This window comes from Megalobrama amblycephala, linkage group LG14 (genome assembly GCF_018812025.1).
Source record: "Megalobrama amblycephala isolate DHTTF-2021 linkage group LG14, ASM1881202v1, whole genome shotgun sequence".
Classification (NCBI taxonomy): Eukaryota; Metazoa; Chordata; class Actinopteri; order Cypriniformes; family Xenocyprididae; genus Megalobrama; species Megalobrama amblycephala.
The window spans coordinates 6006546-6030457 of NC_063057.1; the positions used below are offsets into that span (position 1 = coordinate 6006546).

Here is a 23912-nt window from a genome sequence, read left to right on the forward strand (position 1 = left end):
TATCATATGCAGTAAAAGACAACAATACTCAAGTACTGTAAAAGGTTTTGCCACTAACTCAACTGACTGACTTCTGTATGATTTCAGTCTCTTCAGATCTTACTGTACATGATTTATGAGCTTCTACAACTTTTGACCTCCTAACTGAACTCCTTTCCCCAAACTGATCATAAAAACAGTATAAATAAAAATGGTAACACTTTACAATAAGGTCTCATTTATTAACATTAATTAACCAACATCAACTAACAATGAGCAATATATTTGCTACAGTATTTATTAATCTTTGTTTATGTTAGTTAATAAAAATAGCCAATTATTGTTAGTTCATGATAGTTCACAGTGCATTAACTAATGTTAACAAATGAAACCTTACTGTTTATGCTTAACAAGATTAAGAGAAAACTGTTATTAATTTTTTATGGTAACACTTTACAATAAGTGCAACCAAAGTGCAAATAAGACCAAATTTTTCTTTGATACAGAGCTAAGAGATGGTTACAACTACGCTGCCCAGCCTAAAATAGCTTTCATATTGAGAGATGCTTGCATGCATCAGGGATCCGCTTTCAAAATGCGGGGTATTGACATCGCGTTGAAAGCGCTCGCGTTTACTTTCACTTTTAGCGATCGCGCGTAACTCTGTAAATATGGAGCGGTGGCAACCGTTATCCAACTGAATTAAATGTTTTTTTTATTTAAATACAAAGCAAAACGACAGTGGAGGCGTACTGTAAACGAAGCTGTGGCATATTCTGTCCTAATCATCCTAACCACTCTGTCATGGCAACAACATCACGAGACTACTTTTCGCCTCGATGAGAAATCTCGTCACATATTAGTCTCGCGAGATCTCGTGCCACGAGATCTCATCACACCCCTATGAATTACCCATAGCAGATCTATACAGGTGGAGCTGGGGAAGGTGGAGGTTTCTGAAAGCCCGTTGCAACTGCTACAGAAAATGCTGACCAGTATTTGAAAGTTGAGCAGCGAGCTCATTGGCTACTGATACAACGGGAACCAATCAGCTGAGCCCTACAGAGAATGATGTGATTGCAAGCAGATTGAGTTAAAGCGGAACTCAGTAAGATTTGCGAAGCTCCCCCTACAGGTTAGTTCAAGCGCAGCTCTGGACTACAACGACTACAACGCTCACCAGTGCAGTAGTTTTGTAAATACAGTACAAGAAATCTCGATGGAGGTGGGTAATTTTCGAAATAAAGTCATAATATATACATTGTTTTTGAATTACCATAAAGCATTTTGTCACTCTCGCGTGAACGTGAACATGAGGCGAGATTGTGTCGGGTCGGCGCAGCTCAACTTGCAAGTGCTGTTTTTTGGCGTAGACGTGCCAGAGGGGGTTAGTGCTCGCCTCAAACACACCACTACAAGTCAATTAACCATCGTAAGGACTTAGAAAACTATTTATGAAGGTAAAAAAAGTTACTTCTGCTTTAAAGGGATAGTTCACCCCAAAATGAAAATCTTTTACTCACCCCTTAAGTTTTTCCAAACTAAGGTTGTGACGCTGAGGAAATTTTCCCACTGGTTCATCAACGTGTGACAACACCGGTAATAAAGGTATCACTGGGATGGGGGGGTTCCCTCTTTTGCATCTCGCTTTAAATCACTAATTCGAAAAAGTGAAAGTAAAATGCACACGGCTGCACAGGCATTCATAACTATGGATTTCAATTAATGAAGTCCATAGGAATGAACATGCCTGTGCGGCCATGCGCATTTTACTTTTGCTTTCAAATAAGCGCCAAATCGGGGGCGGCAATTGCTTGAATGGTGGGTTCATTAATTTTCTTAAAGGTGCCATCGAATGTTTTTTTTTACAAGATGTAATATAAGTCTTAGGTGTCCCCTGAATGTGTCTATGAAGTTTCAGCTCAAAATACCCCATAGATTTTTTTAATAAATTTTTTTAACTGCCTGTTTTGGGGCATAATTAGAAATGCGCCGATTCAGGTTGCGGTCCCTTTAAATCGCGCGCTCTCCGTCCCCGGAGCTCGCGCTTGCCTTAAACAGTGCATAAACAAAGTTCACACAGCTAATATAACCCTCAAAATGGATCTTTACAAAGTGTTCGTCATGCATACTGCATGTATGCGTCAGATTATGTGAGTATTGTATACTGTTATATTGTTAACATTTGATTCTGAATGAATTTGAGGCTGTGCTCCGTGGCTAACGGCTAATGCTACACTGTTGGAGAGATTTATAAAGAATGAAGTTGTGTTTATGCATTATACAGACTGCAAGTCTGCAAGCAAAAATCCAATCTTCCGTCATCGTCTTGTCGGTCAGCTTCCCACTCATGATAAATGAAATCTGACTCCTGCTGGTGATCTGTGCTATGACTCTTGTTCGGCTCACATTGAGCAGTTTTTAATTGTAGTGTCTGTTTTCTGACTGAACTAAATGATTTTTATTACTATAAAAAATCAAAACGACGGTGGGGGCGGTGCCACAGTGGGCACGTGACATAACACCGGTAACACCGTCAACACCAACTATCGCAGCAAGCCTATTCCAAACCTGTATAAGGTTCTTTCTTCTGCTGAACACAAAAGAAGATGTTTTGAAGAATGCTGGTAACCAGATAATCACTGACTTTCATAGTAGGAAAAAATAGTATGGAACTCAATGGCTACTGTCAACTGTCTGGTTACCAACATTCTTCAAAATATCTTAACAGAAGAAAGAAACACATACAGATTTGGAACATCTTGAGGGTGAGTAAATGAGTCAATTTTTGGGTGAACTATCCCTTTAAGGACCTATCAGCCTGTGCCATCTATAGTTTCATGACAGAATTTTATATTATTAATAATAATAATTTATAAATTACAAAAAAAAAAAAAGAGTTAATTTGTTTATATTGATTGTATTTAAATTGGAATCATCAAATAAATGAGTGTGAATAGCTTTATATGCATGAGTGAATTTATGCAAATGCTGAACCAGTGCTAAAGATTCATCAACTGTACTTTAGTGTGTCTGTGTTTCGCCACATCAAATTTTCATGCTCAAGAAACAGGCTGTGCTTAAAGTGGATCAGGCATGAGGGCAAAGAAAAAATAGCTACGCAACCACATGACAAAAAAAAAACCTCCTCGCATCTTAAAACTGAGCTTTAAAGTGCATCTGGATAAGAGGGGCAAAGTTGTGTCCCCGCCACAGAAGGCTTATCTCTGATCCACACGTCAGGCGGCGGCCAGCTGAAATATTAATGCACACGCCTCCGCGTTTGCTCAAGAATAGCTTAAAGGGGCTGTCAGGGATGTATTCACCACGCTCCATTTTTAGGAGAGGGGTTTCTCTCTCTCTCACACACACACACACACAAACACATGTTTGGTTTTCATGTTTTATGGGGACATTCCATAGAACAAAAGATGTCCGCACAAGGACAAGGATTTTGGATATTGGCACCTTTGTGGGGACATTTTGTCCCTATAATGTAGGGATTACCTAAACCAAACACACACACACAAGAGCCAGTGGCTGCAATAGTGAAGCATCTCACTAGCCTGATCTTCAAGACTGACTTTATTGTGCAAAATTATGTGTTGCACAGAAAATAATGCGAGTAGACGTCCTGACCTGGGTTTCTGAGATGGCCACTGTGTTTTTAAACACAATCCACTCCACGTTCTCCGAGCAGGGCGGCGAGGTGAGGGAGCCGTTGTACGTGAAGTATTTTTCAGTGGACTGTGGAAGCAGAGCCAGCAGAGAAAAGGCTTCCAGAGGGCTGCTTTTACCTTAATGTCAAATAGAAGCATGTTCATGTGTTACTGCAATTATGCAGATGAACAATGAAAATTATATGTGAAAAACAAGGATGTACCAAATCGGCTCACGCTGTTCACCCCTTCAATGATGGCCACATAATCCTGGTTGTCTTCAAAGCTGGCCTAGGGTATAGACCGAACTTTAAGGTCATTATGACCGAACCATGCAATGGTGATGTTATACGAGTTAATATACAGATGTGTATAAGCGTGTGTGATGTTCACAGGATGAAAATGTCACCTCAAAAAGGACAGCCACAGCAGTTATCTTTCCTCCGCTACTTATCGCCTCGTCTATGGATTCAAACTCCTCCTCATCAAAACAGTATATCTGCATCTGAGAGAGAGACAGAGAGACAAACTCACTTCCATATATTTCATTAACAACGTCAACATGAATTCACATTTATCATGGTATGATTCATTTTATACCATGCTAATTGTATATATGCACACACACATTTATTTATTTATTTATTTAATGAAATTATATATATATATATATATATATATATATATATATATATATACAGTACAGTCCAAAAGTTTGGAACCACTAAGATTTTTAATGTTTTTAAAAGAAGTTTCGTCTGCTCAAATATTATTACATATTATTATTACAATTTAAAATAACTGTGTACTATTTAAAAGTAATGACAAAGTAATTTATTCCTGTGATGCAAAGCTGAATTTTCAGCATCATTACTCCAGTCTTCAGTGTCACATGATCCTTCAGAAATCATTCTAATATGCTGATTTGCTGCTCAATAAACATTTATGATTATTTTCAATGTTGAAAACAGTTGTGTACTTTTTTTTTCAGGATTCCTTGATGAATAGAAAGTTCAAAAGAACAGCATTTATCTGAAATACAAAGCTTCTGTAGCATTATACACTACCGTTCAAAAGTTTGGGGTCAGTAAGAATTTTTATTTTTATTTTTTTGAAAAGAAATTAAAGAAATGAATACTTTTATTCAGCAAGGATGCATTAAATCAATCAAAAGTGGCAGTAAAGACATTTATAATGTTACAAAAGATTAGATTTCAGATAAACACTGTTCTTTTGAACTTTCTATTCATCAAATAATCCTGAAAAAAAATATTGTACACAAATATTTTGTACAATTGTACACATTAAATGTTTCTTGAGCAGCAGATCAGCATATTAGAATGATTTCTGAAGGATCATGTGACACTGAAGACTGGAGTAATGATGCTGAAAATTCAGCTTTGCATCACAGGAATAAATTACTTTGTGAAATATATTCAAATAGAAAACAGTTATTTTAAATTGTAATAATATTTCACAATATTACTGTTTTTTACTGTATTTTTAATTAAATAAATGTAGCCTTGGTGAGCAGACGAAACTTCGTGTGTATGTGTGTGTGTGTAATATTCAGTGTAATATTCAGTGGGAAATATCATAGGAAGAATGTAATAGAAATTTAATAGAATTTAATGCTGGAATTCTTGGTTTTATTTAGTCAGATTGTTTTTACTCCAAATATAACATGAGACTAATGCATTCATTATGAATATTCTTATAATTTTGGTGTGCGTCAATCAATTTCCAAATAAATAAATATCTATAAATATAGTATAAAAATATATGAAATACAAATACAAGTATTTTTTGTGTATGTATGTATGTATGTATATATATATATATATATATATATATATATATATATATATATATATATATATATATATATATATTCATTAGGGGTGGGAGAAACAATATATATATTTGTATTTTATTTCTTTTTATTACTTTTTGATATTTATTAATTTGGAATTTGATGGACGCAAACCAAAAAAAAGAAGACATAAAATTCCAGCATTAAATTCTATTAATTTTCTATTACATTCTTCCTACAATTTTTCCCACTGAATATTGTTTCAACCATGAATATTTCATATTATTATGGAAGAAATCAATTCAGTTCCATGTTATCTTCAACCTTACAGAGAACATGATTCACAGTGATTTATTCGTGTGGTGAACTTTACCTCCAGGGGGAACCTGTTGCCGTTCAGGCTGTGTTCAGAGCCGTCGGCAGTGGCGTTACACCGGCCCCAATGGAACACGATCCTGCCCACTTTAAACCTGGATCTGAGCCCACCTCCACTTATGAAGTACTGACCGTTCAGACTGATTACCACTGAGAAACATGATACACACACACACTCAATGACCGTGTGACGAGTCCGTACATGAGCCATATGCAATTGCGTTCTTCATTCAGCATTCCTAATTGCTCATACTTCAGCTTTCATCTCTTCACCTTAATAAAAGATTCATTTTAAGCTTTGCCTTTTGTGCTGGAATAATCTCATTCTCACAGTGTCACATCAGAACAAAAGATTCAGTGCAAGCGTTTCTTCTGTGCTCCTGTAAAAGCACAGACCATCTAAAGACAACCAGCTGCCATGTAAAAGAAAGAAATATGATTGTCATTTCAGTAGATTTTATTCTTCAGCAGCTCCATTAGTCTGCCAGCGATTAATCTCAGGTTGTAATTGCATTCATCAGAGGACACTCTGAGTGCTGTTTAAATGTGTTTTAACCCCGATTCATCACAAATGAACAAACTACACAATGTTTTCCATCAGCTCCTGGACGTGGGTCTTTGTAAACACCACAGACCTGTTTTGCCATCATTGGTGATGGTGGTGGAGTCGTCGGTGGGCTGTTCCCAGTTCTCCAGCTGCAGGTTCTGGTACTGCATCCTAACCTGAGTGAACTCCTCACTGATGTCAATGGGAGACTGTCTGGCATTGCCGCAGACTGGATATTTCTTTACCCAGTGCTTCTGGTTTAGGGTCCCTGTGAAGAGTAAGGGTGTGACAAATGAACAAGGGAATAATCTTGTAGAAAATCAGATTTGTTGAATTTAAGATTTGTTGTCTTAGGGTGTGTTCACACTTGGTTGACCCCCCCCCCCAAAAAAAAATCATTTAGTCCTGGTCTGCTTAGCGTTCACATTGGCATTTTTAACACCAAATCTAAAGATACCAAACCTAAAGGCATAGTGATACGTTCACAACATGATTGGTACGGTTTTTCTTGAAGAAACTTACCGAATATCCAAAATAATGCTGAGTTCTGGGCTAAATGCGCTCGTTGTATGTATGTAAAAAGCTTATAAAATGTGTGAAGGAGTCACAACAGCAGCAGAAATCCCTCCGTCACACACAAACGAAGATCTGCTGCGAGGACACGCGGCTCTGACACCTGTAACGAACTGTGATGCGCAACATCACGACTACGACAAGAAAAAAACAGGTATGCTTGAGCACCTTTTTAGGGTTGCATCTTCTGACATCATATCCTGTTTTTGGTTCTTTTACATGTTTGTTATATATAATATATATACAAAGATATTCCATATAGACTCTCAGTTAATGAGATCATAATGTCTTGTATAATACAAGAACTGCTAAAAATGCAAAACAAAAGCAGTTTTATGAATGGAAAGAGGAGCAACTATCCACTCAAGCAGAATGCTCAAATAATACAACATAAAAAAAAAATATATATATATATATATATTTGGGTCATTGATGAAGGTTTTTAAAAGTGTAAAAAAAACAAAAAAAACAATGGAGATATAATTAATTTTGAAGTTTTATTAAGTGTTATCAATGAAATTATGTGGTTTTTATAATCAGTTAACACTGCTTTTGTCATTTTTTACAAGATAGACAAAATTTGTCACCAAAAAAGTCATTCAGTTTAACCAAAATTTCGGTTTTACCGAATGACACTTTTGGTTATAACGAATGCTAACAGGCTGATATCTATCTAGCTAGCAAAAGGACAATCAAACATTTTATATTTAGTACAAGTTTTTAAAATATTACAACGTTTTCCATGTTTTATAGCGGTTGTACCGAATGACCTGATGTTTCGGGACATGCTTATGAGCGAAAGTGAAAACATGGCTTTTTCAAATAGTTAAGAGAGAGTTAATTACTTTCTTTAATGACAGTGTGGTCCTTTGCAGGTGTCTGAATGATGTCACATCCTGTCACATGATATTGACCGCATGGCTTGATCCAAAATAGTCCCTTTATATTGGTTACTCCAAATGACATCAATGAAATTCATTTTTCCGGACATTCTTTCTCATAACAAAGCAACGACTTCTACACAATTTAAAACCATTTTGCACTATGTTGATATATGATGTTATAAAATCATGCCAGAATAAAAATAGATACATTTATTACAATTTAAGATATTTTAATCACAAATGAAATGGCTGTATTGGCCTTTGGACGGTTAAACCGAATGACCTTTTGACACTTCAAAATCTTTAAAATATGAAGCAAAATATAATTAAAACCTTTTGGATTCGATAAAACAGATTTGGTTGTTCTACCTTACATACTTTTGATGTCATATCTTTGTTTTTTATTATTATTATTAAGGCCTTTGGACAAAAAAAAAAAATGACCTGCCACGTCACTGACCCATATATAAACTTAAAAATAAGTTTCTCCATATAGTTTCTCAGTTAATATGTGATCATAACTGCATGTACAATAATTATACGAGAACAAAAAAAACTATTGGCTGAAGTAGGTTTAGATAAAATATAGCATGTCACAAGGCAAAGCATGGAAAATGCAAAGTTTTTCTGCATTATCGTCCTTATAAAGAGTCTAAAAGTTCTATTTAATATCTTATTATTTATTAGATGTAGCTTATTAAAGCATTTGCCAAAGCTGTGGCCTAGTGTATTTTCTAACACAATGTGGGTCAAATTTGTGTTTCAGCATTTTCCAGATCCTCTTCCGAGTATAATTTCCTGTTCTCTCTGTTGTAAACTATAAATAAAAGGCCAAAAATGTAAAATAATGGCATATGGCAGCACATGGTATGGCATATGAGAAGTCAGTGCTGATCAGAGCAAAATAATGCCACTTGCAGTGGTGTTGAACACATATACTGCACGCTATGATATATCACACTGACTTCACCAGATGATAAACTCACAGAGCAGATGGCAATGGGTCACACATCAATGAACAAGCGCGAGCAATAAACCGCACACACACAAACATAAACACAGCTGATTAAAATTGTCCCCGAGGACGCCTCTTTAACTACATGATGAAACGTAAGATCTGAATTAGCAGCTCTGATGTTCCCCGGCAGGACAATTAGCGTTTTACAGCGATTTCACTTTCACCTCCCAAGCTGGGCGTTAATTCTTCACCCTCTAAAGCTACAACATAATTAATAGGTCTCTAAAAGGCTATAAAGGATTAGGCTGTGAGGACACCAGAACCACATCCTCGAGGTGCTTAATATCGACATGCGAGACAAACGTCTGCCATTAGCCTGATTGATGGCGTCCACATTCAACAGGAAAACAGCGTCTGCTGGCAAGGTGAACTACGAGTCTGTCAGGGTACAGCGGTGCCGCATCTGTCCCGGCAGACACACACATACGCGGCGACGTGGATACGCTGTAATCAAAAAGAATGGCTGCTGCTATGGTAACCGGTGGTCTGCGGATGTGGCATAAATGCAGAGCCTGAAGTAATTTAAAGGATTCTGAGACCTCTGGGCTGCTCTGACATTTTGAATATTTCTATTTTTCTAACAGCACGTAAGGTCTGGTTGCTCATGACTGAAAGCCGCAATAACAGGTAGGATGCGCTTTGGCCTTTGAAGCAATGTGGATGGGAATGAACGTGGGAACGATCGCATACGGGAATGGTTATCGTGGAATCCTCCCCCTCCATAATGACACCCTGATCTGTACCGACATTCAGTCTGATTACACCAACCAATTATCCACAACAGTTTCCTCTCAAATTCCACTAAGGAAGGTCGGCAGAGGGGAGAAGCAGAACACACAACCCGTGTGAATGTCTGTGAACCCACTACGAATTAAAAAAAAGGGCAGCTGTCCTCTAAACATACACTATTTGATGGTAAACAACTGAATAATACAAATATAATTATTTATAATATTCATATTACATATGATTTTATATAATTATAAGTAATATTAATATCAAATAATATTAATCAAGTAATATTAATATCAAATAATTTTAATGCAAATTCTTAATATATATTAAAGAATTCAAGTATATATATATATATATATATATATATATATATATATATATATATATATATATACTTAAATATATACTTATAGCCTATTTAATAAAAATATATATTTAAGTTAAAATAATAACAAAAAAGGACAATTTAAACTTTTCTTAAAATACTCAAATATATTAATATTAAATATTTTGTTAATTATATTTAATTTAAAATATTTAATTTTACTTTTAAATATTACATTTTAATTTATATATTTAAATAATAAATTATTATTAATTGTATATAATATTAATATTTATATATTCTTAAAAAAGCTAAAATAATTCCAAGAACTTTTATTAATTATAACAATTGTTTAATTATAACACACGACATTTATTTATTGGAATCTCTAAATATATCAATATTAAAAATATTTGTTTACATCTAGATTTAATATAAACCAGATTATATGTAATTTTATATATATATATATATATATATATATATATATATATATAAACCTAAAATTACATATAATTTATTTTATATTAAATCTAGATGTAAACAAATTCATATATTTAATATTAATATATTTCAATAAATGTCGCTAATTAATTACATTTAAAGTATATATATATATATATATATATATATATATATATATATATATATATATATATATATATATATATATATATATATATATATATATATATATATATATATAAAATATATGACATGACAAATCAAATTTGCCTCGATTGTTTGACATATAAGAGGTCTTTGAACCATTAAAACATCCTGCAAGTTTCATAGCTTAAACATCCTCCTCATTATAAACAAAGCATTTATTTAATCAAACTCCAAAAATGGCTTGTTTTGATATTGCGGGATCTGTGACATCATACAGGAAAATACATTTGCATATGACTGCCTCCAGAGCAACACATCGACGAATAGTTATACATCATCACACCAAAGGCCCCGCCCACTGGCATTCAGTCACTTAATGGCTGAAAATTCTTACACTGGGTGTAAGTGTCAAAATCAAACAGAACCCATTATAATCACTGATGCTGTCTACACTGGATACAGTATACAGTTCAGTTTCTGACATACTCAAACACGCTTGAGTCTGCTGACAACACGAAAAATGGAAGAGTGAAAGAACGTTCACGTTGCCACGTCCAGTTTAAACAGTTCATTTGCGTCACTGTACAGACTTCAGAAGGATCCCAGAGTCGGGAACAAGTGGATGGTTTACTTTAATGGTGTCCCAGATCACATCAGAGGATTATATGTTTGTTCGGAGCATTTTATTTTGTAAACGAGGCACAATGGAGAGTTCGCAAAGAAACTTTTGGTGAAAAATGAAGCAGCCAACTGTATTGCAGCCCGCATCACAAACCTTAAGTAAAGGATTTCATAATGCTTCGTTTGTAAATTACAGTTTTATATGGTCAACCTGTGAGGGTGACCAGTCTGAATGAATGTAGCTTGTGAGTGAGTAACTTGTAGTGTCGTTTCCATGACAACTAAGCTTGTGTACACCATAACACAAAGTCTCTTTTGCGATCGATCAATAATTTACACATCAACACTTGCTGTAGGAAACACATATGTTTTTGTACAACACATCCTCTGTGTGCCCCATGAATAAAACTGTGATCATGAGCAATAATAGCAGAGGTGCTTATGAGGATGTAGGCGGGCGTCTGTAAACGCTCTATCCGCAGGTTATCAGAGCATGTAGATTAGAGGAAAAAGCCTCAGCCCCCGCAGCAGATGGAGATGGGAAAGGGACCGATGCCAGAGGCAGGAATCACAGGCACCCCTGGGGTTCGGAAAACAGGGTCGACAGGGGACTGACATGCTACAATAACCAATGATCATGTGAGCAGATTCAAGAACTCTGTCCCAAAACCAAGTCTTGCTGTTAAACAGTACTGCCTACATACACAGCTGCATCCTGAGTGAAATGAAATCTGATAAGAGACCGATTTGGAACGAACTAAATAAGAGATGAAATAGTGGATATTCAGTATTTGCCTGTTTGTTTCCGTCGCTAAGCATTCCAGGATTTGCTTTTCCCATGAAATTTAAAAAACACACCATAAAGGGTATCTGGTCCATTGCATTGGCCTAAATGTTCCCACAGTAAAGGATGCTAATACGGATTAGAAGTGAAGAAAAGGCGAGATAATAAAGTTTTTTTTAAGTGCCTCAGTAAAAATAGACATTAGAAATTGCTCATTTAATCATGACCAGATGGCGAGACCACGGTATCTGTTGACATAAATTCAAAAATAGTGCATAATAATAATAATAAAAACAGATTTTCCCACATATCAGGAGGAAATCTGAAGTGTTATAGAGTCACTGTGTGACTGTCAGCTGAAGTTCCAAGCGTCTATGAACAAATTAGCATTCAAGCTTGACAACTTTTGTTTGAGGAGAGAGGGGTTTTACGAGAAACAATTGGAGTTAAAACAGAAAAGTGTATCGTTCTCTTTCTCCACAGGTCTGTGCTGGGCCTCACAATCAAGCGTGTTCTTTCACATGTTAATTCATTTAGCTTCGACTCAGTGAACACACACACACACACACACACAGTCAGTATCCTACTCTACTTCAGTCATTCAAACAAGATTTGTTCACTGAGGGTACATTTACACGACAACGATGTACTAAAAACTTTGTGTACAGACGACAACATTGTCAAAACGATCCCCGTTCACATGGATCCGGAAAAACTACTAAAACGCTGCATTATGCTGCCAAGCCAGTAGATGGCGATCTCACTTTGTAAAGAATAATATGCAATGCACATGGCATAACTGATTTCCCGAATTCGTGTTTTTGTATTTTACACAGAGACTAGGGCTGCACGATTAATCGCAAATAACCCTAAATCGTGCTTAAACCGATCCGGCCTAGCGCGATTATGAAATCGCAAAGGCTGCGATTATTTTTATGCACAGCTTGTCAGTGAAGCACGGCTCTGATCAGTAGTAAATGCTGCTCCATCTGAAATCATTGCGAGTTTGAGTCACTTATAATGTGCAACACGCGTCAAACATCTTTCCAAAGAGAAGTATTTATGAACCTCTTGTCCAACAAAAGACAACATTTAATAACATGTTTTACTCCAAACTCACTTGATAATGTCAGTTGAGTGTTTGAAAACATCCTTCTGTGAGATGATGTGGCTTCTTACACAGAATAAGGCACACAACATGTTATTTCATAGTATTCTATACAGCGATAAAGACTATGTCGATTAGCATTGAAGCATAAATATCCCGTTCTGTTTTTCTACCATTTTCAAAGCGTCCTCTGGCCCGATTTAAAAGCCACAAGTCAATCCTGAATGTCACTTACTCTTTTTAAAGACTTTAGTATCTTAAAGTGTCTAAGACTTTCAGCTAATCTCCTGCACAGGCGGGTCAGTGGCAGTGTGTGCTGGTACCTCTCATTCAAAAGGTCGACTCACTGCCGTCTTTCTAATGGAGAACGGACATTGATCCGTCATTATTCACTTCCATCTACTGCTACCTTATCCCTATCTCTCACTCGAAGGAGAAAAGGTTTTTAAGGCTTTAAGCCAGTGGCATGCCACACTGAAGTCTGGTAAAAAGCACACAATAAGGGCATTTGTTCGTTGTCTACCCACCTGTGTAAGACCAGTCGACATCCTCTGTGAGTTTGCGCTGCCCTCTTAGGTACGGCGTGGCCAGATCTGCAATGGGAAAGATGAGGAGAGTTGGAGTCAATGCACCAGTAATTCAGAGGAGCACAAATGCATGAGGCGTAAAGCCTGTGTCCTGTACACTTACAGTCTTTAATTTCTCAGAAATCACTAAATAAAACATCTTTGGAATCAATAGTGTTTGTAATCCATTATACAAGTGCAAACTATTTTTTGAGTTTTGCCAATGCAGAAGTTGCCACCATGAGGCTAGGTTGCATGGTTGCTAGGGTGTTGCTAAGGTGTTCTAATTAGTGTATATAGTGCATTGCTATATAGTGAATTGCTTTGTGATTTCTAGGGTGTTGTGGATGTTTACTAGGGCATTGCTATGTAGTCACTAAAGTGTTCTTAGTGGCATATATAGTGCATTTCTATGTGGTTGCTAGGTTGTTGTTGCTATGTTGTTGTAATGCGTTCTAAGTGTTGTATATAGTGCATTGCTATATAGTGAATTGCTATGTGATTTCTAGGGTGTTATGTGTGTTTACTAGGGCATTGCTATGTGGTTGCTAAGGTGTTCTAAATGTCATATATACTGCATTTTTATGTGGTTGCTAGGATTTTGCTATGTTGCTTCTAAGGTTTTCTAAGGGGTGTATATAGTGCATTGCTATATAGTGAATTGCTTTGTGATTTCTATGGTGTTGTGGATATTTACTAGGGCATTTCTATGTAGTCACTAAGTGCCTTGACACATATATAGTGCCTTTCTATGTGGTTGCTAGGGTGTTGCTATGTTGTTGCTAAGGTGTTCTAAGTGGCATATATAGTGCATTACTATGTTGTTGCTTAGGTGTTCTAAGTGTTGTATATAGTGCATTGCTATATAGTGAATTGCTCTGTGATTTCTAGGGTGTTGTGGATGTTTACTAGGGCATTGCAATGTAGTCACTAAAGTGTTCTTAGTGGCATATATAGTGCATTTCTATGTGGTTGCTAGGTTGTTGTTGCTATGTTGTTGTAATGTGTTCTAAGAGTTGTATATAGTGCATTGCTATATAATGAATTGCTTTGTGATTTCTAGGGTGTTGTGGATGTTTACTAGGGTGTTGCTATGTAGTCGCTAAGGTGTTCTAAGTGGCATATATAGTGCCTTGCTATGTGGTTGCTAGGGTGTTGCTATGTAGTCGCTAAGGTGTTCTAAGTGGCATATATAGTGCCTTGCTATGTGGTTGCTAGGGTGTTGCTATGTTGTTGCTTAGGTGTTCTAAGAGTTGTATATAGTGCATTGCTATATAATGAATTGCTTTGTGATTTCTAGGGTGTTGTGGATGTTTACTAGGGTGTTGCTATGTAGTCGCTAAGGTGTTCTAAGTGGCATATATAGTGCCTTGCTATGTGGTTGCTAGGGTGTTGCTATGTAGTCGCTAAGGTGTTCTAAGTGGCATATATAGTGCCTTGCTATGTGGTTGCTAGGGTGTTGCTATGTTGTTGCTTAGGTGTTCTAAGTGTTTTATATAGTGCATTGCTATATAATGAATTGCTTTGTGATTTCTAGGGTGTTGTGGATGTTTACTATGTAGTCGCTAAGGTGTTCTAAGTGGCATGTATAGTGCCTTGCTATGTGGTTGCTAGGGTGTTGCTATGTTGTTGCTAAGGTGTTCTAAGTGGCATATATAGTGCATTTTTACGTGGTTGCTAGGGTGTTGCTATGTTGTTGCTAAGGTGTTCTAAGTGGCATATACAGTGCATTGTTACATGGTTGTTAGGGAGTTGCCATGTTGTTGCTAAGGTGTTCTAAGTGGCATATATAGTGCCTTGCTACGTGGTTGCTAGGGTGTTGTTATGTTGTTGCTAAGGTGTTCTAAGTAGCATATACAGTGCATTGTTACATGGTTGCTAGGGAGTTGCCATGTTGTTGCTAAGGTGTTCTAAGTGGCATATATAGTGCATTGCTACATGGTTGCTAGGGTGTTGCTATGTTGCTGCTAAGGTATTCCAAGTGCTGTATATAGTGCATTGATATATATTACATTGCTTTGTGATTTCTAGAGTGTTGTGGATGTTTACTAGAGTGTTGCTCTGAAGTTGATAAGGTGTTCTAAGTGGCATATATAGTGCATTGCTATGTGGTTGCTAGGGCATTGATATTTTGTTGGCAAGATGTTCTAAATAGTATATGTGTTTGCTAGAGTCGGGTAGTTGCTAGGGTATTACAGTAGGTTATGCTTTTAAATTGAGGACATCAGACTCAAATGGCCTTTCCTATTTCACCGTCTCTCATTACTCTCTCCTGTGACTGTGGTGTAAATATCTCTAAATGAAAGAGTGATGAGGGAAAGGTCATTATTATAGAGCGGGTGATTGACATTACTGTCTGATGTGTGTGCTAGTGTAGGGTGTCACATGTATGTGTGTGCTAGAACACATGTGAGACTGTGAGGACACCTGCCCAGACACATCAAAAGACATATGTCACTGTGTACAAGGGAGAGTGGAGATGAAAGAACACATGACCTCATACACACACAGTTGTGTCCAGTTTGTAGCCCTAACCTCTAATAAACAACAACTCCACATGCTCTGACAGTACACAAAGGAATAGTTCACCCAAAATTGTAAAAAAAAACAAACAAAAAAAACAAAGAAAGAAAGAAAAAAAAAGGCTACACTGAACACAAGTCCAAGTGTCAGTGTAAAATGCCCTTCCAGGGGATTCGGAGATGCTGAAAACTGATGAAGCATGTAAAAGTCAGTTAAAGAGCATTTTAGCATTTTAACAGTCTTACCCCCTGACCTGACTGCTCTAACTCACCCTGCATGTAATACGGCCGGCCCTGCCGCAGCCATCCCTGCCTCCCAGAGCCCATGAACCGCTGCTACAATAGATCCTTTGAAGACTTTTGCCACAGAACAGACCATTATTACAAAGAAAAGCCAGACACAAGTTATGTTCACAAACATAAGCGCCTCTGCTGTCCATATAAGGGTCTTTCTTAGGAAACAGTCACTTTTTAAATATGTATTTTTAGGCTGTCAAATTGATTAATCATGATTAAATCGCATCTAACATAAAAGTTTGTAAATATATATATACACACACACATTTATATATATATATATGCACACACACACACACACACATTCTTGTGGTAAAACATGGTAAAACACCCATTTGTTTAGGACATTTCTTTCTTAAAAACAGGCTTTGTGTTCGACGGTTGTGTGGAGTAAATCCCAGTTGGCAGGGCAATGAAACTGCGAGTGGAAAAAGCTCTTTTGCTCAGCTCGTCAAACAAAATCCAGGCCCGTTTCACAGGAACAGTATCATACTCTGAGGAAGAGCAGCAACCTGCGCCTCACTAAAGCTCCAGAGATTCTCTGGCTCGGGTCCATTTCACAGGCACTGAAAGAAAAGCCTGGGGCAAATTAGATTAAAATTGCTCACAGTTTGATGTTAATGAGTCTATCGCCAATAAAACAAGCCCTTCATTGGACCCCTCTTAAATTTCACATCCTGCACTCTCTAAGGGGATTTTCTTCGATTTGACAGGTAAACAAAATGATTAGATGTTTAGATATTTCAAAATGAGCAGCAGGAGTTTAAGCCTGTGTTCATGTCATCTGAATTACAATGATTATAAGAGTAACCCTTGGAAATTATTCATTTCTGACAACACTCAATGACAAAATAAATTTGTCTAAAAGCCCGTTCACACCAAGAATGATAAATATAAAGATAACTATAATGATAACTATATTAGCATCCACACCAGCGAACAATATCATTCTTAATGGTTACACGTGTAGAAGTTGCTCCCTGTCATTTTATATGACATCACAAAGTGGGCAAAGTTTGATCTTTTATCAAAAATAAAAAAAAGTTTGCAACTTGTAACTTGTTTCCTCTGAAACTACCCAATTCTGGCATGAGCACACTTTAAGTGCAAAGTTTCACGTTCAAGTGCAAAGTTTCTTGAATGAAAACTATCTGGCAGGCAGAAGTTGTTTACTACAGCCTGACTGCAGTCACACGGTCAAAGCCGTCGCACTCGGATGGTGGCTTTGACTGGGAAAGGCTCTCAGTATGCAGACGGTAACCATGTGTCCAGTACGACGTAGGAAATGGATGGGGGAGGGATCGTACCATCCTCTGCCCTCTGTAAACGTCTCCAGAGTAATTCAAATAAATAAGAGGATTAGAAAAGTCTTGGGGAAGCCGGCCAGCACGTCATGTTTCTAACTCATGAACAAAAACACGGGGGCCTTAAATCCGAGTCCCCCTCCTCGCCGTGTCACTAAATAACTTCCGATGCGGAGTTCCCTCCCCTCGTCTTGATGAAACGCAGCCTGTGAACTGTTTTGTGTCCGTCGCTGCTCTCACATGATGGAGAACACCTGTTTGACATTGAGAGGGCGCACAGGGGAACGAAACTGTTAAAACGGACAGCTAATTGAATTATGACATGTGTTCCCAAGGGCTTGGATTATATTCGGATCCCAGAGTTCAAGGGTTGGAAAACGCCAGTTGGGAAATAATTAAAGAAAGTTTAAAGCTTCACTAAAATAGCAGCAACTTTAGGGCTGAAAATATGACGTCATGAAATATAATCCAAGATGAGAACATAAAAATTGTTCTAAACCTGTATGACTTTGTTTCTTCAGTGAAATACAAAAGAAGATATTTAGTGTGGTGGTGTGGTGGTGTTTTTTTTTTATACAATGAAAGTCAGTGGGGTCCAAAACCCATGGAGCCTCTAAAGGGACATGGGATATGAGATAATTAATATGTAGGGAGGTAAAAAAAATATATTTTTCAATGCTTTTGCGTTCCCTCGCAAATGTTTTGCGTTCCCCAAAGAAACATTGTATTCACTCGTAAAACTTTTGCTTTCCCCTGAGAAACTTTATGTTAGCTCTCAAAGAACTTTTGCGAGTGAATGCAAAGTTTCTCAGGGGAACGCAAAACATTTCCAAGAGAATGCAAAAGCATTGGATTTTTCCTCCCATCCCATTTTTTCCCTTCACCATGACCCCTTTAGGGGCTCTGTAAAAAACAAAACAGACCAAACATTTTTTTTGAAAGCCATTGAAGTGTTTTTGTTTCATTTTGTTTTGTTTTGTTTCATTTTTACAGAGCCCCTAAAGGGATATGGTGAAGAAAAAAAAAATGAGATAGGAGGAAAAATATAAACATTATTTTTGCTGTGCCATATATATATACAAACCCAATTCCCAAAACCCAAAATTGGGACACTGTACAAATTGTGAATAAAAACAGAATGCAATGATGTGGAAGTTTCAAATTTCAATATTTCATTCAGAATAGTGGACATATCAAATGTTACATATCAAATGTTTAAACTGAGAAAATGTATCATTTTAAGGGAAAAATAAGTTGATTTTAAATTTCATGGCATCAACACATCTCAAAAATTTTGGGACAAGGCCATGTTTACCACTGTGTGGCATCCCCTCTTCTTTTTATAACAGTCTGCAAACGTCTGGGGACTGAGGAGACAAGTTGCTCAAGTTTAGGAATAGGAATGTTGTCCCATTCTTGTCTAATACAGGCTTCTAGTTGTTCAACTGTCTTAGGTCTTCTTTGTCGCATCTTCCTCTTTATGATGCGCCAAATGTTTTCTATGGGTGAAAGATCTGGACTGCAGGCTGGCCATTTCAGTACCCGGATCCTTCTTCTATGCAGCCATGATGTTGCAATTGATGCAGTATGTGGTCTGGCATTGTCATGTTGGAAAATGCAAGGTCTTCCCTGAAAGAGACAACGTCTGGATGGGAGCATATGTTGTTCTAGAACTCGGATATACCTTTCAGCATTTATGGTGCCTTTCCAGATGTGAAAGCTGCCCATGCCACACGCACTCATGCAACCCCATACCATCAGAGATGTAGGCTTCTGAACTGAGCGCTGATAACAACTTGGGTTGTCCTTGTCCTCTTTAGTCCGGATGACATGGCGTCCCAGTTTTCCAAAAAGAAATGATTCGTCTGACCACAGAACAGTTTTCCACTTTGCCACAGTCCATTTTAAATGAGCCTTGGCCCAGAGAAAATGCCTGCGCTTCTGGATCATTTTTAGATATGGCTTCTTTTTTGACCTATAGAGCTTTAGCCGACAATGGTGAATGGCACGGTGGATTGTGTTCACCGACAATGTTTTCTGGAAGTATTCCTGAGCCCATGTTGTGATTTCCATTACAGTAGCATTCCTGTATGTGATGCAGTGCCATCTAAGGGCCCGAAGATCACGGGCATCCAGTATGGTTTTCCGGCCTTGACCCTTACGCACAGAGACTGTTCCAGATTCTCTGAATCTTTGGATGATATTATGCACTGTAGATGATGATAACTTCAAACTCTTTGCAATTTTTCTCTGAGAAACTCCTTTCTGATATTGCTCCACTATTTTTCGCCGCAGCATTGGGGGAATTGGTGATCCTCTGCCCATCTTGACTTCTGAGAGACACTGCCACTCTGAGAGACTCTTTTTATACCCAATCATGTTGCCAATTGACCTAATAAGTTGCAAATTGGTCCTCCAGCTCTTCCTTATATTTACATTTAACTTTTCTGACCTCTTATTGCTACCTGTCCCAACTTTTTTGGAATGTGTAGCTCTCATGAAATCCAAAATGAGCCAATATTTGGCATGACATTTCAAAATGTCTCACTTTCAACATTTGATATGTTATCTATATTCTATTGTGAATAAAATATAAGTTTATGAGATTTGTAAATTATTGCATTCCTTTTTTATTCACAATTTGTACAGTGTCCCAACTTTTTTGGAATCGGGTTTGTATATCTTCTTATCAATCCCCAAATAGAATTTTTGATTGGATGGATATACACTGTAAAACATGAATTTTCATAGTTGTACATAAAACAAAGATTATTGGAGTGAATTTCACAAGAAAATACTATTTCAGCCTTTCTACTATAAAATCTGGTGCCATTTCTTTGCAATTATTTGTTACAATTAGGCAATTTCTAAATGAAAATAGTTTCAAAGCCAATTTTCAGTTTCATGCTTTAGAGATACGTCTATAGAGAGGGAATCCTCACACAGGGAAACATGTCTTGGTGCATGTGTGCAGCAGCCTTTGCCAGCTGTTGCTGCAGGGGTCAGAGGGAAAGTGACATGTGGTCTGCGTGAGAACGCAGTGACTGTAGCTGAAGGTAGTAATGCCAGTGAACAGCTGGGGGTTTATACCTTCCCTGACACCCCGGCCCAGTTCTCATACTCTGCCCTGCCTCCAAGATTCACAGAAATGCTCAAATTCACTATTCCAACTCTTAGCAAATGAATTTGCATTTATCACAGCATAGTTCTCATAAGATAAACTGTTGTCAGCTCCAGTGTTGGGGAAAGTAATGCATTACAATTTTGCGTTACACCCTAAAAAAAGTAACCAATTGCATTACTTAGTTTCTTTTTATGGAAAGTTATGTGTTATTACTTTACTTTGCTACAAGTGACTTTAGACGTTTATCTAAAGTCATTTTTGCTCATTAGTATGGTTGAACTGGATCATCGAAGATCAGCAACAGACCAATGTTAATAAAGTGAGATTAAATACATAAAGTATATTTGGGTACTTTAGCATAATATTATAATATTGCGTAATATTCAGAGTTTGCATTTCACTGTTTTTATTCATTTTGAGGAATACTGAATACTGAAAAAGGGAGATGAGTTAATGCATGCTCACATTTAGTCTAGAACTACAATAACCATCACGATTACACAGTGCACACAACGCTTACGATTTCTCTCAACATGGAAACTGGAGAGCTGTCAATCAATAAATGAACAAACAAAGTAAATTGTGTTACTTATTTGAAAATGTAACTCAGATATTTTGTAGTAAATTTAAAAGTAATGCATTAACTTCCTAGTTACTTGAAAAAAGTAATCTGATTACGTAACTCACATTACTTGTAATGCATTTCCCCCAACACTGCTCAGCACACTAATTAGTGAGTGAACAAGTGCTAAAAAAATATCAAAACTAAAAGAAATGATTAAAAAAAAACAAAATAGTCAAAACTAGTCAACCTCACTAATGCTAAGTCTGTTAGTACGGGAAGTTTTTCACCCAAAACTGTAGTACTTAATGTTAGGAGTTTATTCAAATCACTAAACTCTAACATCACTACTATTGCACTTGTCTATTAGTAGTGATAGTAGCAAAACTACAAAAAACTATAAATAGAGAAAGTGTTGTGAGACTACATTGACTGATTTAGGTACATGAAACAGCAAAAAGATGAATTTTAGTATCATTATAGTGAACAAGTGATGTGTCTGACAATATATAATATCCACAATGCTTTTATCTGGGCTGGTCGCAGCACATCCGAGCAGGAGACGCTCTCCATTCAGCCTTAGGACATGCCAGAGGAAACTCCTTGACAACAGACAGAACCTCCGGTGGCATTCCGCCATTAGGACTTCCTCCCTATCGCCACAGACACCAGGTCAGATCCGATTCGGAAAGGGAACCAAATACTCCATCTTTCTTTAACAGGGGAAAAGCTTTCCTTCCTCGCCTCACTGTCCGTCCGCTGGACCGAGCCAAAGCCAGAATGCTGCCTTTTATGAGTTCAGCACACTGCCAGTGCTTTACTAGAGCTCCAGCTCCACATCCTGAGGTCAAGAGGAAGACCGCTTTTCTCTTTCTTCAGCGCTCAGCCTCATTTTCACGCTTTCTTAAGTTCTATGCCTCCTCTCTAAACATTTACACTGTACAGATAAGAAGAAAATCTGTAGAACGGCAGTGAGAGAATCAAGAAACGGGTTTTAAAATGAATCTTCTCTCAGAATTTCAACACTATTATGGAGTGAATATAAAGAAAGAAATCTGCTTAAGTTAAGCATGTAGCCTATGACAGGTGTGAAATTTTGCCATGAATCTCATTAATAAATGTTTAAAAAAAGCATTCATATCTCAGAAGATGGTCTCATACATTTGTTTAAATATAGCTGCGAGCAGCAATTAATGGGGTTCAAGCGTTTTAAGACCTTCATGCCAACTATGCTGTTAGGGTCTAGGCCAACCCGAAATGTAAACCATAAAATATCCATGATGGACAATACGCTAAAACACATTCACAAAAGAATGAAAAACTTAAACAATAATACTTTATACACACTAAGCATGCTTACACACACACATGCAGACACATTTTGTTGTAGATATAGATATTTAAAATAAATGATAGGTAAAAAAAATGCTTACTGCAAATCTCCTCTGTATAACACCATTTTCAGGTTTCACTATATTCATTATGTGGCACAGTTGTCAAAACTGCCAGCTCAGTACATATGATATGATAAACTTAATGAGAGAGTTATAATAGTGATTTTATAATGTCTACATATGAAGATTTAACATATGATATGCATAGTGGTCTAAAACGCGATTTTCTTTCAAACTTCACACAGACCTCTAGGGCCATGAGTCAAACAAGACCAATGAGTTTCGTTCCGATCGGCCTCCGTTAACCTGGTCTAATGGGTGCTCAAATTTCATTGGCCGATGGCGGCCATGTTTTTCAAGATACACCAAATGTCCTCATAGACCAGGGATGGACAACTCCGGTCCTGGAGGGCCAGTATCCAGCAGAGTTTAGCTCCAACCCTAATCAAACACACCTGAACCAGCTAATCAAGGTCTTTAGGATTAGTAGAAAGTTATAGGCAAGTGAGTTTTTATCAGGGATGGAGATAAACTCTGCAGGACACTGGACCTCCAGGACCGGAGTTGTCCATCCCTGTCATAGACAGACATTGCACCCCGGACAAAGACACTGTATGCCCATTTTCAAGTCAAGTGGACTACCAGTTGGGTGGTTATAGCTGTTTTTATATTTTTTTCCATATTATAGATTTTTTTGTGAATGAACTCGTACATGAGTATAACAAGTTTGGTGAAAATATCTCATTTCGTTCAAAAGTTATAACCATTTTAGTGAAAGTGGCGCTGCATGAACATTTTGGCATCCCGTCACAAATAATTAGAGTGAAAATTGTTTCTAATTTTTTTCAGTGTACATAATTTATTTATTTTTTTCAGTGCCACATGAGATGAGCAGGCAATTAATTAATTTTACCTCTAAAGCTCTTTTACTCCATGCACAAGCACCAACCTCAGTCGGTGGAAAACGATACTTTGCGGTCGTGTAAATATCCAGGCGACTTTAATCGCACACATTGGAAAGCAATACGACCACTGGAAAATGCAGCGGAAATTGAGTGAAATTAAGACAGCTGGCCACCTCAGTGCCTGTCCAGATTTGTTCTGAATGCG

General features: G+C 37.2%; 1 protein-coding gene across 5 annotated transcripts in view; it reads right to left on the minus strand.

Moving 5' to 3' along the window:
- The window catches only part of ptprz1b (protein tyrosine phosphatase receptor type Z1b), a 52613-nt gene that overhangs the window by 23268 nt on the left and 5433 nt on the right, over window positions 1-23912 (minus strand). For all 5 annotated transcript variants that reach the window (XM_048154640.1, XM_048154642.1, XM_048154639.1 and 2 more), the window contains exons 2-7: window positions 13561-13626; window positions 6462-6641; window positions 5825-5976; window positions 4048-4143; window positions 3863-3929; window positions 3619-3776 (exon numbers count right to left, since the gene is read on the minus strand). In XM_048154640.1, the coding sequence (XP_048010597.1) occupies window positions 3619-3776; window positions 3863-3929; window positions 4048-4143; window positions 5825-5976; window positions 6462-6641; window positions 13561-13626 (719 nt within the window). The remainder of the gene's footprint in view (window positions 1-3618; window positions 3777-3862; window positions 3930-4047; window positions 4144-5824; window positions 5977-6461; window positions 6642-13560; window positions 13627-23912) is intronic.